Source organism: Anas platyrhynchos, chromosome 33, assembly GCF_047663525.1.
Source record: "Anas platyrhynchos isolate ZD024472 breed Pekin duck chromosome 33, IASCAAS_PekinDuck_T2T, whole genome shotgun sequence".
Lineage (NCBI taxonomy): Eukaryota > Metazoa > Chordata > Aves > Anseriformes > Anatidae > Anas > Anas platyrhynchos.
This window is the reverse complement of record NC_092618.1, coordinates 9,832,217-9,844,499: the sequence shown is the minus strand read 5'-3', so window position 1 is coordinate 9,844,499 and position 12,283 is coordinate 9,832,217. Positions and strand designations below refer to the sequence as shown.

Here is a 12,283-nt window from a genome sequence, read left to right as displayed (position 1 = left end):
AAAAAATAAAAAAATATAAAAAAATAAAAAAAATAAAAAAATAAAAAAAAGGAGAGGAGGAGGTGGTGTGGCCCGGGGGGTGGTTTTGGGGGGGTTTGGGAGGGGTGCGTGGGGTGGGAGAGGGGGCTAAGCTGGAGGGGAGGGGGCTGCCGGCCGACCTGCCCCGCTCCCTCGTGCCCCCCTCTAAGAGGAGGCAAAAGGGCTCGGCCGAGTAGTTTGTGTGTGTTGGGGGGGTAAAAATAAAAAAAAAATAAAAAAATAAAAAAAATAAAAAAAATTAAAAAAATATAAAAAAATAAAAAAATATAAAAAAATAAAAAAATATAAAAAAATAAAAAAATAAAAATAAAAATAAAAAAAGGGAGAGGAGGAGGTGGTGTGGCCCAGGGGGTGGTTTTGGGGAGGTTTTGGGGGTGTGAGAGGGGGTGGGGGGGTTGTGTGTGGGGTGGGAGAGGGGGTTGGGGGTCAGGGGGTGGCTAATGGGTGTGTTTCTGGGTGATAGAGCGGGTGGGGGGCTTACAGGTGGGTGTGGGGGGGCTCAGGTATGGGGGGGGCTAGATAGAGGGTAGGGGGGCTTGAATGGGGGTGTGTGAGGTGCTTGGGGGCCAGGGGGCTTGCATATGGCGAGAAGGATTTAATGGGGAGGGGTTCAGGGATGGGGGGGTTCAGGGGTCAGGGCTGGGAGTTCGCCCTGCCCGGGCACCTCATCGGGGCCAAGCTGGAGGGGAGGGGGCTGCCGGCCGACCTGCCCCGCTCCCTCGTGCCCCCCTCTAAGAGGAGGCAAAAGGGCTCGGCCGAGTAGTTTGTGTGTGGGGGGTAAAAATAAAAAAAATAAAAAGAAAAAAAGAAAAAAAGAAAAAAAGAAAAAAATATAAAAAAAATAAAAAAATATAAAAAAATAAAAATATATTAAAAAAAAAAATATATATATATATAAAAATAAAAAAATAAAAAAAGGGAGAGGAGGAGGTGGTGTGGCCCGGGGGGTGGTTTTGGGGGGGTTTGGGGGGGGTGCGTGGGGTGGGAGAGGGGGCTAAGCTGGAGGGGAGGGGGCTGCCGGCCGACCTGCCCCGCTCCCTCGTGCCCCCCTCTAAGAGGAGGCAAAAGGGCTCGGCCGAGTAGTTTGTGTGATGGGGGGGTAAAAATAAAAAAAATAAAAAAATAAAAAAATAAAAAAATAAAAAAATAAAAAAATAAAAAAATAAAAAAATATAAAAATAAAAAAATAAAAAAAATAAAAAAATAAAAAAAGGGAGAGGAGGAGGTGGTGTGACCCAGGGGGGTGTTTGGGGGGGGGGTGGAGGGGGTGGGGGGTGGGAGAGCGGGTTGGGGGTCAGGGGGTGGCGTATGGGGGTGCTGCTGAGTGATAGAGGGGGTGGGGGGCTTACAGGTGGGTGTGAGAGGTGTTTGAGAGTGGGGGGGCTTGCACATGGGGGTGTTTCTGGGTGTTATAGAGGGTGGGGGGCTTGCATATGGGGGTGTGAGGTGGTTCAGGGTGGGGGGGCTCACACCTGGGAGCATGTCTTGGTGTTATAGAGGGTGGGGGGCTTGCACGGGGGGTGGGAGGTGGTTGGGGGTCGGGGGGGTTGTGTATGGGGGTGTTTCTGGGTGATAGAGGGGGTGGGGGGGGTTGCGTATGGGTGTGGGGGGGCTCAGGTATGGTAGAGAGGGTGGGGGGGCTTGAATGGGGGTTTGTGAGGTGGTTGGGGGCTGGGGGGCTTGCATATGGGGGTGCTCTTCAGTGATAGAGGGGGTGGGGGGGCTTACAGGTGGGTGTGGGGGGGCTCAGGTATGGTGGGGGGGGGCTTACAGGTGGGTGTAAGAGGTGTTTGAGAGTGGGGGGGCTTAGATATGGGGGTGTTTCTGGGTGATAGAGAGGGTGGGGGGCCTTGTACGTGGGTGTGAGAGGTGGTTGGGGGTCGGGGGGGGTTGCACATGGGGGTGCGGGGGGCCCATTGAGGGGGGGGGCTCCACAGGTGGGTGGGGGCACGGCCAGGGCTGCGGGCACACACATAGGCCGTGTCGGTGGGTGCGTGCACAGCGGGTGTCAGAGCCCCAAAATACACGTGGGGGGGGCTGGGGGGGGCTTCACACGCGTGTGCGTGCGGGGGGGGCGCATTTGGGGGTGGGGGGCACACGAAACCTCCCCAAGATGGCGCCTGCCCCTCCCAAGATGGCGTCTACCCGCCCAAGTGACGGTTGACCTTCCCAAGATGGCGCCCGCCATCCCAAGATGACTCTCGACCTCCCCAAGATGGCGCTCACTGTCCTAAAATGACTCCTGACCTCCCCAAGATGGCGATCGTTCTCCTAAAATGACTCTCGTCCTCCCCAATACGGCCTCTGACCTCCCAAAAAGACTCTTGACCCCCTCAAGATGGCGCTCAATGTCCTAAAACGACTCTCGACCTTCCCAACATGGCGCCTGCCCTCCCCAAAAAGACTCCCGACCTCCCCAAGATGGCGCCCGCCGCCTTCCCCTCCCCGCCCTCCCCATCATGGCGGCCGGAAGCGCCCCCTCGCCTCTTCCGGCGCGGCGCGCGGCGCGGCCTTTTCCCCTCCAAGATGGCGGCGGCCGCCTCGTTCCTGCCGCTGACCCCCGGGGCCCGGGACCCCGGCAGCGGCCGGCGGCGGCCCCGCGGCTCCCGGAACCGCAAAAAGGGCTGGAAGCGCTGGGCCGGCCCCGAGGCGCGGCTGGGCCGCGAGATCGGCGACTTCCTGGAGGATGTGGCCCTGCAGCAGCGCGTCACGGGGTGAGGGGGGGGGGCTGAGGGGCTTGGGGGGGGCTGGGGAGGGGGCTTGGGGGGTCCTGAGGGGGGTGAGGGGGGCTGGGGGATTCTGGGGGGGTCCTGAGGGGGCTGGGGGGGAGCTGAAGGGTCTGGGGAGGGCCTGGGGGGGAACTGAGGGGCCTGGGGGGGGGGGCTGGGGGGTCCTGAGGGGGCTGGGAGGGGGCTGGGGGGGTCCTGAGGGACTTGGGGGGGTCTTGAGGGGGAGGGGAGGGGGCTGGGGGGAACTGAAGGATCTGGGGAGGGCCTGGGGGGGCTGAGGGGCTTGGGGGGGGGGCTTGGGGGGTCCTGAGGGGGCTGGAGGGGGGGTGAGGGGGGCTGGGGGATTCTGGGGGGGTCCTGAGGGGGCTGGGGGGGAGCTGAAGGGTCTGGGGAGGGCCTGGGGGGAACTGAGGGGCTTGGGGGGGGGCTTGGGGGGTCCTGAGGGGGCTGGGGGGGAGCTGAGGGGTCTGGGGGGGGTCTGGGGGATTCTGGGGGGGTCCTGAGGGACTTGGGGGGGTCTTGAGGGGTCGGGGAGGGGGCTGGGGGGGTTGGGGAGTGGCTACGGGGGGGCTGGGAGGGTCCTAAGGGGGGCTGAGGGGTTGGGGGGGCGTCTGGGGGATTCTGGGGGGGGTCCTGGGGTGGTTGGGGGGTGCTGGGGAGTCCTGGGGGGGGCTTGAGGGGTCGGGGGGGAGGTCCTGGGGAGTTGGGGAGGGGGCCTGGGGAGTCCTGGGGGGGTCTTGGGGGGGGGTCCTGAGGGTTCAAAGGGGGCCCGGGGAGGTCCTGGGGGATAAAAAGCTGGGGGGGGCTTTGGGGGTGGGAGGAGGGGGCTTGGGGTGGGGGGGTTCAGGTGCAGCATTGAGGGCGTTGGGAGGGGTTTGGGGGGGGCTAATGGCTTGGGGGGGGGGTCTGGGGGGTTCAGGAGGGTCTGGGGGGGGGTTAGAGGGGGTCTGGGGGGGGTCCCGGCCCCCCCCGGTGATGACCGGGGCCGTTCCCCAGGGGTCTCATCGCGGAGCAGCCGGACGAGGGGCTCTTCTTCGTGGACACGGGCAACACTGAGAAGGGTGAGTGTGGATTTATTGGGGGGGGGGGCACCCCGAGAAGCCCCCCACACCCCAAGAAGCCCCCCCAGCATTTTGGGGTGACGTTTTGCCCCCCCCCCCCCAGACCTGAAGCTGAACAAAGGCCGGGAGAAGCCGCTGCACATCGACCTCCTCCTGCGCCCCGACTCCAAGGTGCCAGCGCCCAAAAAGTGAGCGAGGGGGGGTCCCAAAACCTGGGGGGGCACCTCGGGGAGCCCCCCCCGCTGACGTTTGTGCCCCCCCCGCAGTATTTTGGCCTACCAGGTCCCCAACGGGGCCAAGGAGAGGCGGCGGAGGCAGTTTTGGGAGCGGCTGGAGCAGCGCGGCGTCCTGCCCCGCGCCGAGCGCCTGCTGCGGGCACGGCTGCGGGCTGCGCCCCCCCCCCCGGGAAAAACCCCTGGAAAAGGGGCTCCTGGACCCCTCCCGCGACTTCTACGACATCTGGGCGGAAAACAGTGAGTGCTAAAATGGGGGGGGGGGTGTTTTTTTCTGGTTGTTTTAGGTGGTTTTGGTACAAACGCCATCAATTTTGGGGTTTGGTTAAAAATTGGGGTTGGCCTTGATCTGTCTCCCCCCCCCAATACACAAAAAAATATTTATTAGAGGGATTTCCCCCCCCCCCAAATTTATTAAAACATTTAATTAGGGTCTCCCCTAATTTTTCCCATGGTTTTGCCCCCCCCCCAGCTTTTTGTGGGGGTTTAGGGGGGGTCAAATTTAGGGTGCGCTGCCCCTGGTCCATTTTCCCCCCCCAATAGAACACAAAAAATGAATCACTGCAGGGATTCCCCCCCCCAATTTATTAAAACATTTAATTGGGGTCTCCCCTAATTCTTCCCGTGGTTTTTGCCCCCCCCCCCGGCGTTTTTTGGGGTTTGGGGGGGTCACATTTGGGGTGCGCTGTCCCCGCAGACCCCCTGGATCGGGCGCTGGCGGGGCAGGACAGCTGGTTCCTGCAGGAGACCAAGAAGCAGAGGGTGAAGGTGAGCCCCCAAAATTATTGGGGGGGGGTCCCGGGGGGGGGCACAGCCCGGCAGGACCCCTCATTGTGTCTGCTCCCCCCCCCAGCGCCCCCCCAGGCTGCAGAAGAAACCCTCGGAGGTCCCCGCCGTGGAGGTCATCGCCCCGGGGGGCTCCTACAACCCCACCTTTGAGGACCACCAGGTTTGGGGGGGGGGGCTCAAACGGACTTGGGGGGGCTCAAATGGAGTGGGGGGGTCCTAAATAACGCCCCCCCCCAAAAAAAACCACCCCCAGGCGCTGCTGCTGCGAGCCCACGAGGTGGAGGTGAGGAAGAAGAGGGAGGAGGAGAAGGTGGAGCGGCAGCTCAGCCTCCCCCCCGCCACTGAGGCCCCCACCGCGGTGAGACCCCCCCCCGGGACCCCCCCCCAATAAATTTCCTCACCCTGGGGAATTTTTTTTGGGGGGGTCCTGACAATTCCTCGCCCCCCCCAGGAGGCGGTGTTCCAGGAGCAGTGCGAGGGGCTGCTGGAGGAGTCGGGGGGCGAGGAGGAGGAGGAGGAGAAGGAGGAGGAAGAAGAGGGGGGGGCGGCCCCCCAGGACCCCCCCAAAGCGGCCGTGGCCCCCCCCCGGCCGGGGAAGAAAACGGAGCAGCAGCGGAGGAAGGAGAAGGAAGCGAGAGCGCTGGTATGGGGGGGGCACGGGGGGGACACATGGGACATTGGGGGGGCACAGGACAATGGGGGGACACTGGATATTGGGGGGGCACATGGGACACTGGGGGGGACACAGGATTTAGGGGGGGACATGGGGGGGGCACAGAATGTTGGGGGGGATATGGGATGCTTGGGGGGGACACAGGACACTGGGGGGGGCACAGGCATGTTGGGGGGGTCATGGGACACTGGGAAGGACATGGGGGGGACATGGGATGCTGGGGGGGGCACAGGACGCTGGGGGGGGGACACATGGGACATGGGGGGGGCACAGGGCACTGGGGGGGGATACTGGATATTGGGGGGGACATGGGGGGGCACAGGCATGCGGGGGGGCATGGGACACTGGGGGGGGATATGGGATGCTGGTGGGGGATATGGGATGCTGGGGGGGGCACAGGACACTGGGGGGGGGCACAGGACACTGGGGGGGCCACATGGCACTGGGGGGGGCCACTGCATATTGTGGGGGGGGGACATAGGACACAGGGTGGGCTTATGGTACTGGGGGGGGGCCACAGCACCCTGGGATCGCCCCATGTCCGTGCGGGTGTTCCCCGGCGACCCACCCACACCCCGAGGGGGGGTCATAACCCCTTTTTTTAATTTTTTTTAATTTTTTTTTTTATTTTTTTTGCCCCCCCCCAGGCTCTGCGGCGCCGGCAGGAGGCTGCGCGGCGCCGGGGCCGCCAGGAGCTGTTCCGCCTGCGGGCGCTGCGCCGGCAGCTGCGGCGCTGGGAGGCCGAGCGGCTGCGGCGGCGCCAGGCACGAGAGGCCAAGCTCAAAGCCCTCCAGGGCCGCCCGCGCCGCTTGGGACGCCTCAAGTGAGTCCGTTTTTAATTTTAGGGGGGGGGTATTTTTAATTTTGGGGGGGCTATTTTTAATTTGGGGGGTTACGTTCGCATATCTGCGCCCTGCAGGTACGAGGATCCCAGCCTGGAGGTGCAGCTGAGCGAGGAGCTGGCCGAGTCCCTGCGCACGCTCAAGGTGGGTTTTAGAAAGAGAGGGGGGGTGAAAAAATCCTGGGGGGGTCGTTAAATTAATAAATTAATAAGGGGGGGGGGCTGGCAGCGCCCGGTGATGAGCCCCATCCTTGCACTACGAGGATTCGCAGCCCCCGCGCTGGGAATGTGAAGGTCTCCAGGGGTCCCGGGGCCTCGCCGTGGGGGCGAGGGCTTGGGCGCTGAGGGTGCTGCTTTACCCCCCCTCCCAAAGGTTTGAGGGGGTCTGGGGGGGCTCCCAGCGCGCCCCCCACCCCCTAAAATCTCATTTTTGGTTGTTTTCCCCCTCCTCGTTGCAGCCCGAGGGCAGCGTGGTGCATGACCGCTTCAAGAGCCTGCAGAAACGGAGCCTGATCGAGCCCAGGGAGAGGGCAAAGTGAGTGGGGGGGGGTCCCGGGGGGGGCCACGGGGGGTCCCGGTGCCCCCCACCCTTTTAGGGTGGGTTTGGGGCCAATTTTGAGCCTTTTTCCTCCCCAGGTTCAAGAGGAAATACCGCGTGAAATACGTGGAGAAGAGAGCTTTCCGGGAAGTGACGTGAGTGGGGGCACCGGGGGGGGGACAGGGGGCGTTTTAAGGGGGGGGGGGCAACCTTAAGGGCCCCCCCCTCACTTTCTGCTCTTTATTGCAGGTTGTAGCTGCGCTTCCTCGGCCCAATAAACCCCTTTGCACCAGCAGCGCCTCCTGGTTTGAACTGGGGGGGGGGATTTATGGGTCTGGGGGGGGACTTGTGGGGCTGGGGGGGGACCAGCCCCCACAGCCAGGCTTGTGGCCCCCCCCCCACGGGAAGGGGGGGCCCGGCAGATGGTGCGTGGCTCAGCCCCTTTCCCTTCTTTAGGGTTATTAACGAGCGGATTAACGAACGCAAATCCCAGTGCTGGGGGGGGGGGGGGCACGCGTGCGCTGCTGCCCTGGGGGGGTTGGGGGGGCAAAAGTGGGGGTGGGGGCCGCGAGGGGGGGCACCGTGCATTGCCCCCGAGAGCACAGCGTGGCGTTGGGAGCCGCCTCCCGTTTATTTGCACCCCCCCATGCCCTCCCCCAATAAATAAAGCCCCAGTTTCACCTCAAAATCCCAAATAAATAAAGCCCCTTCCGCCCCCAAACTCAAATTTTGCCCCCCAGACCACAAATTCTCCACTCCAAACTCCAAATTCCCCCCCAAACCCCAAAATTCCTCCCCCAAAAATTAAATTTACCCCCCCAAGAAGGCGCAGGTCGTGGGTCCCCCCCACTCCCCGCTTGCACCATGCCGGCAGGAGGCTGCCAAAACCCCCAAATTTGGGGGGGGGGAGGAGGGACCTCCAAAACCCCCAAATCCATGGGTGGGGGGCAAGGAAGAGTCTGTCGAAACCCCCAAATCCTTGTGGGGGGGGGAGGAGGAGGCCGCTGACACCCCCAAATCCTGGTGGGGGGGAAAGAAGAGACTGCCAAAACCCCAAAATTTGGGGGGTTGGGGTAGGAAAAGGCTGCTGAAACCCCCAAATCCTGGTGGAGTGGAAGGAGGAGGCCTCCAAAACCCCCAAATTTGGGGAGGGGGAGAAGGAGGAGGCCTCCAAAACCCCCAAATCCATGAGTGGGGGGCAAGGAAGAGTGTCGAAACCCCCAAATCCTGGTGGGGGGGAAGGAAGAGGCTGCTGAATCCCCAAAATTTTGGGGGTTGGGCAAGGAGGAGGCCCCCAAAAACCCCCAAATCTTGGTAGGGGGCAACAAGGAGTCTGTTGAAACCCCCAAATCCTGGTGGGGGTGAAGGAAGAGGCTGCTGAATCCCCAAAATTTTGGGCGTTGGGCAAGGAGGAGGCCCCCAAAAACCCCCAAATCTTGGTAGGGGGCAACAAGGAGTCTGTTGAGACCCCCAAATCCTGGTGGAGGGTGAAGGAAGAGGCTGCCAAAACCCCAAAATTCTGGGGGTTGGGCTTGGAGGCGGCCTCCAAAACCCCCAAATCCAGCTGGGGGGCAAGGAGCAGGATCCCGCCTGCCCTTGCAGCACCCCCAAAATCCTTTTTGGGAGGGGGGGGGGTCCCTCTCAGACGTAGGCCGACTCGCTGGACTGCGTCCGTCCCAGTGCTGGCACCGGAGGGGCCGGGGGCGCATCCGCTGCAGCCGTCACCAATTCCTTTTTTCGGGGCTCCCCCAGGGATTTGCGCCGCGCCCGGGCCCCCCTGACGGCCGCCCGCACCTTGCGCCACCCCAAATGGTTGAGCTCGGCCAGGTTGAGCAGGACGCAGACCCCGCTGACGGCGAACATGAAGGCGAGGAAGAGGGTCTTCTCGGTGGGCCGCGACACGTAGCACTCCACCTCCTTGACGCAGGGGTAGCGGCCGCACTCGAAGCTGGGGGGCACGCGGAACCCGTAGAGAAAATACTGCCCGGCCAAAAATCCGATCTCCAGCGCGTTGCGGAACACCACCTGGATGACGTAGAAGCGCGAGATCCCCTCCTGCCGCCGCGCCTTGGAGCCCCGCGGGGGGTCCTCCTTGGGGGTTTCGGGGGGCTTGGGGCGGCGCGCGGCCCCCCGGGGGTCGCGGTCCAGCAGCGGGTGCAGGAGGGAGCAGCGGCGCTCGCGCTGCTTGGCGGCTTGGTGCACGGAGTAGGTGATGAAGCAGAGGCTGGGGGTGCAGACCAGGATGATTTGGAAGACCCAGTAGCGGATGTGGGAGATGGGGAAGGCCTGGTCGTAGCACGCCTGGTTGCAGCCGGGCTGCAGCGTGTTGCACGTGAACATGGTCTGCTCGTCCTCGTACACCGTCTCGCCCACGATGGCCACGATCAGGATGCGGAAAATCACCACCACCGTCAGCAGGATCCTGCGCGGGGGGAGAGCAAGGGGAGGGGGCGGCACGCGGGGTGGTACGGGGACACGTGTGTGCCACCCGGACATGTGTGTGACACCTGGACATGTGTGTGCCACCAGGACACGTGTGTGCCACCAGGACATGTGTGTGCCACCTGGACATGTATGTGCTACCCGGACACATGTGTGCCACAGGGATGTGTGTGTGACATGTGTGTGCCACTAGGACATGTATGTGCCACTGGAACATGTGTGTGCCACCTGGACATGTGTGTGACACCAGGACATGTGTGTGCCACTAGGATACATGTGTGCGCCACTAGGATACATGTGTGCCACGGGGATGTGTGTGTGACGTGTGTGCCACTAGGACATGTATGTGCCACTGGAACATGTGTGTGCCACCTGGACATGTGTGTGTGACATGTGTGTGCCACTAGGACATGTATGTGCCACTGGAACGTGTGTGCCACCAGGATACGTGTGTGCCACCCAGACACGTGTGTGCCACAGGGATGTGTGTGTGACATGTGTGTGACGTGTGTGCCACTAGGACATGGATGCACCACCTAAACATGTATGTGCCACCAGGACACAAGTGTGCCACTGGAACATGTGTGTGCCACGGGGATGTGTGTGTGTGATGTGTGTGCCACTAGGACATGGATGCACCACCTAGACATGTATGTGCCACTGGAACACGTGTGTGCCACCCAGACATGTGTGTGACACCAGGACATGTGTGTGCCACTAGGATACACATGTGTGCCACAGGGATATGTGTGTGTGTGACATGCATGTGCCACTAGGACATGTATGTGCCACTGGGACACGTGTGTGTGCCACCAGATGTGTGAGCCACCAGGACATGTATGCACCACCCAGACATGTATGTGCCACTGGAACATGTGTGTGACACCAGGATGTGGGTGTTCCACCAGGACATGTATGTGCCACCCAGACGTGTGTGCTACCAGGACATGTATGTGCCACCAGGACACACGTGTGTGCCACTCAGACATGTATGTGCCACTGGGACACGTGTGTGTGCCACAGGACATGTGTGTGTGCCACCAGGACACGTGTGTGACCTGCATGTGTGTGTGCCACCGGGACATGCGTGTTCCACCAGGACACACACGTGTGTGCCACCCACACACGCATGTGCCACGGGGACACGTGTGCCACCCCCACCCATGTGCCCTCCCCCCACCTCATACCCACCCTCTGGGACCAGCCCCCCCCCCCCCAAATCCCTAGGGTCCCCCCCAGCCCTGCCCCCCTCCCATGTCCCCCCCCAGCACCCCTGGGTGCTGCCCCCTCCCCTGTCCCCACGTCACCCAGCGCGCCCTTGGGGGGGGGGGCAGTCCAAAGGGGATGGGGGTCCCAATCCCGGGGGGGCCCTGTCCAAATTGGGGGGGTCCCAGTCCTTGGGGGGGGGGTCCCGATCCTGGGGGAGGGGTCCCTGTCCAAATAAGATAGAGGATCTTTGGGGGGGGGGGGGTATTTGGGGGGGTCCTGGTCCCTGGGGGGAGGGTCCTGGTTCCGGGGGGGGGCGCCTGATCCTTGGGGGGGGGGTCCCAGCCCTTTGGGGGGGGTCCAGGTCCTTGGGGGGGGGGGGTCCCGGTTCCAGGGTGGGGGTCCTGGTCCTTGGGGGGGGTCCCAGCCCTTGGGGGGGTCCCAGTTTCAGGGTCGGGGTCCCGATCCGGTGGGGGGGGTCCCGATCCGAGGGGGGGGTGGTCCCGGGGGGGGGTCCCAGTCCTTGGAGGGGGGGGGGGCGGTTTTAGGGCAGGAGCCTCAATCTGGGGGGGGTGTCCTTGTCCCAGGCTGGGTGTCCCAATCCGGGGGGGGGGTCCCTCGATCCGGGGGGGGGGGGTCCCGATCCGGGGGGGGGTCCCGGGGGGGGTCTCACCTGCCGATCATGGTGGAGTGCTGCTGCACCGCCGCCTCCAGCAGCCGCTCCAGGATGGTCCATTCGCCCATCGCGCTGGGAGCGGGGGGGCTCCGGGCTGGGCCCCCCCCCCCCAAAAAAAAAAAACAAAAAACCTCCCTCCCCCCCCCCCCCCAGACCCCACCGAGCGCCCAGCGCGGCCCCGAGCCCGGCGCGGCCCCGCAGAGCCGCGGGAGCGCGCGGCGCCGCCGGTACCGGGGGGGGGCGGGGGGGGAAGGGGGGGAGGGAAGGGGGAGGTGCGTTGGTGATGGCAGCTGGGAGCACTGGGAGCACTGGGGGTGGGAGCTGGGAGCACTGGGAGCACCGGTGTGATGCACTGGGTGCACTGGGAGCACTGGTGCTGCAAGCTGGGAGCACTGGTGTGATGCACTGGATGCACTGGTGTAATGCGCTGGGAGCACTGGTGCCGCAGACTGGGTGCACTGGGAGCACTGGGAGTGTGAGCTGGGAGCACTGGGTGCACAGGTGTGATGCACTGGGAGCACTGGGAGCACTGGTGCTGCAGGCTGGGAACACTGGGAGCACTGGTGCTGCAGACTGGGAGCACTGGGAGCACTGCAAGCACTGGTGCTGTGAACTGGGAGCACTGGGAGTGTGAGCTGGGAGCACTGGGTGCACAGGTGTGATGCACTGGGAGCACTGGGAGCACTGGTGCTGCAGGCTGGGAACACTGGGAGCACTGGTGCTGCAGACTGGGAGCACTGGGAGCACTGCAAGCACTGGTGCTGTGAACTGGGAGCACTGGTGCTGCAAGCTGGGTGCACTGGGAGCAATGGTGTAATGCACTGGGAGCACTGGTGCTGCAGACTGGGTGCACTGGGGTTGCCTTGGGTGCACTGAGAGCACTGGTGCTGCAAGCTGGGAGCACTGGGAGCACTGGGGGTGCACTCATGCTGTGAGCTGGGGGCACTGGGAACACTGGTGCTGAAAGCTGGGAGCACTGGGAGCACTGGTGTAATGTACTGGGTGCACCGGGTGCTGCAGACTGGGTGCACTGGGTGCACTGGTGCTGTGAACTGG

General features: G+C 63.2%; 2 protein-coding genes across 2 annotated transcripts; one reads left to right on the top strand and one right to left on the bottom strand.

Annotated features, from left to right (window-relative positions):
* Positions 1–2,403: 2,403 nt before the first annotated feature.
* Positions 2,404–7,195, top strand: NOP53 (NOP53 ribosome biogenesis factor). Its single transcript, XM_072030110.1, is given in 14 exon segments — positions 2,404–2,753; positions 3,765–3,829; positions 3,933–4,017; positions 4,096–4,216; positions 4,218–4,302; positions 4,760–4,830; positions 4,916–5,011; positions 5,105–5,209; positions 5,303–5,494; positions 6,172–6,347; positions 6,444–6,510; positions 6,824–6,900; positions 7,002–7,058; positions 7,153–7,195. Coding segments are annotated over 14 exon segments (1,539 nt in total). The 5' UTR covers positions 2,404–2,418; the 3' UTR covers positions 7,160–7,195.
* Positions 7,196–8,531: 1,336 nt separating this feature from the next.
* LOC140000270 (gap junction delta-2 protein-like) lies at positions 8,532–11,464 on the bottom strand. Its single transcript, XM_072030114.1, has 2 exons — positions 11,225–11,464; positions 8,532–9,325 (listed from the first exon to the last, which is right to left on the bottom strand). The coding sequence occupies exons 1-2, from the start codon at positions 11,293–11,295 to the stop codon at positions 8,545–8,547; spliced, it is 852 nt and encodes a 283-aa protein (XP_071886215.1). The 5' UTR covers positions 11,296–11,464; the 3' UTR covers positions 8,532–8,544.
* Positions 11,465–12,283: the final 819 nt, after the last annotated feature.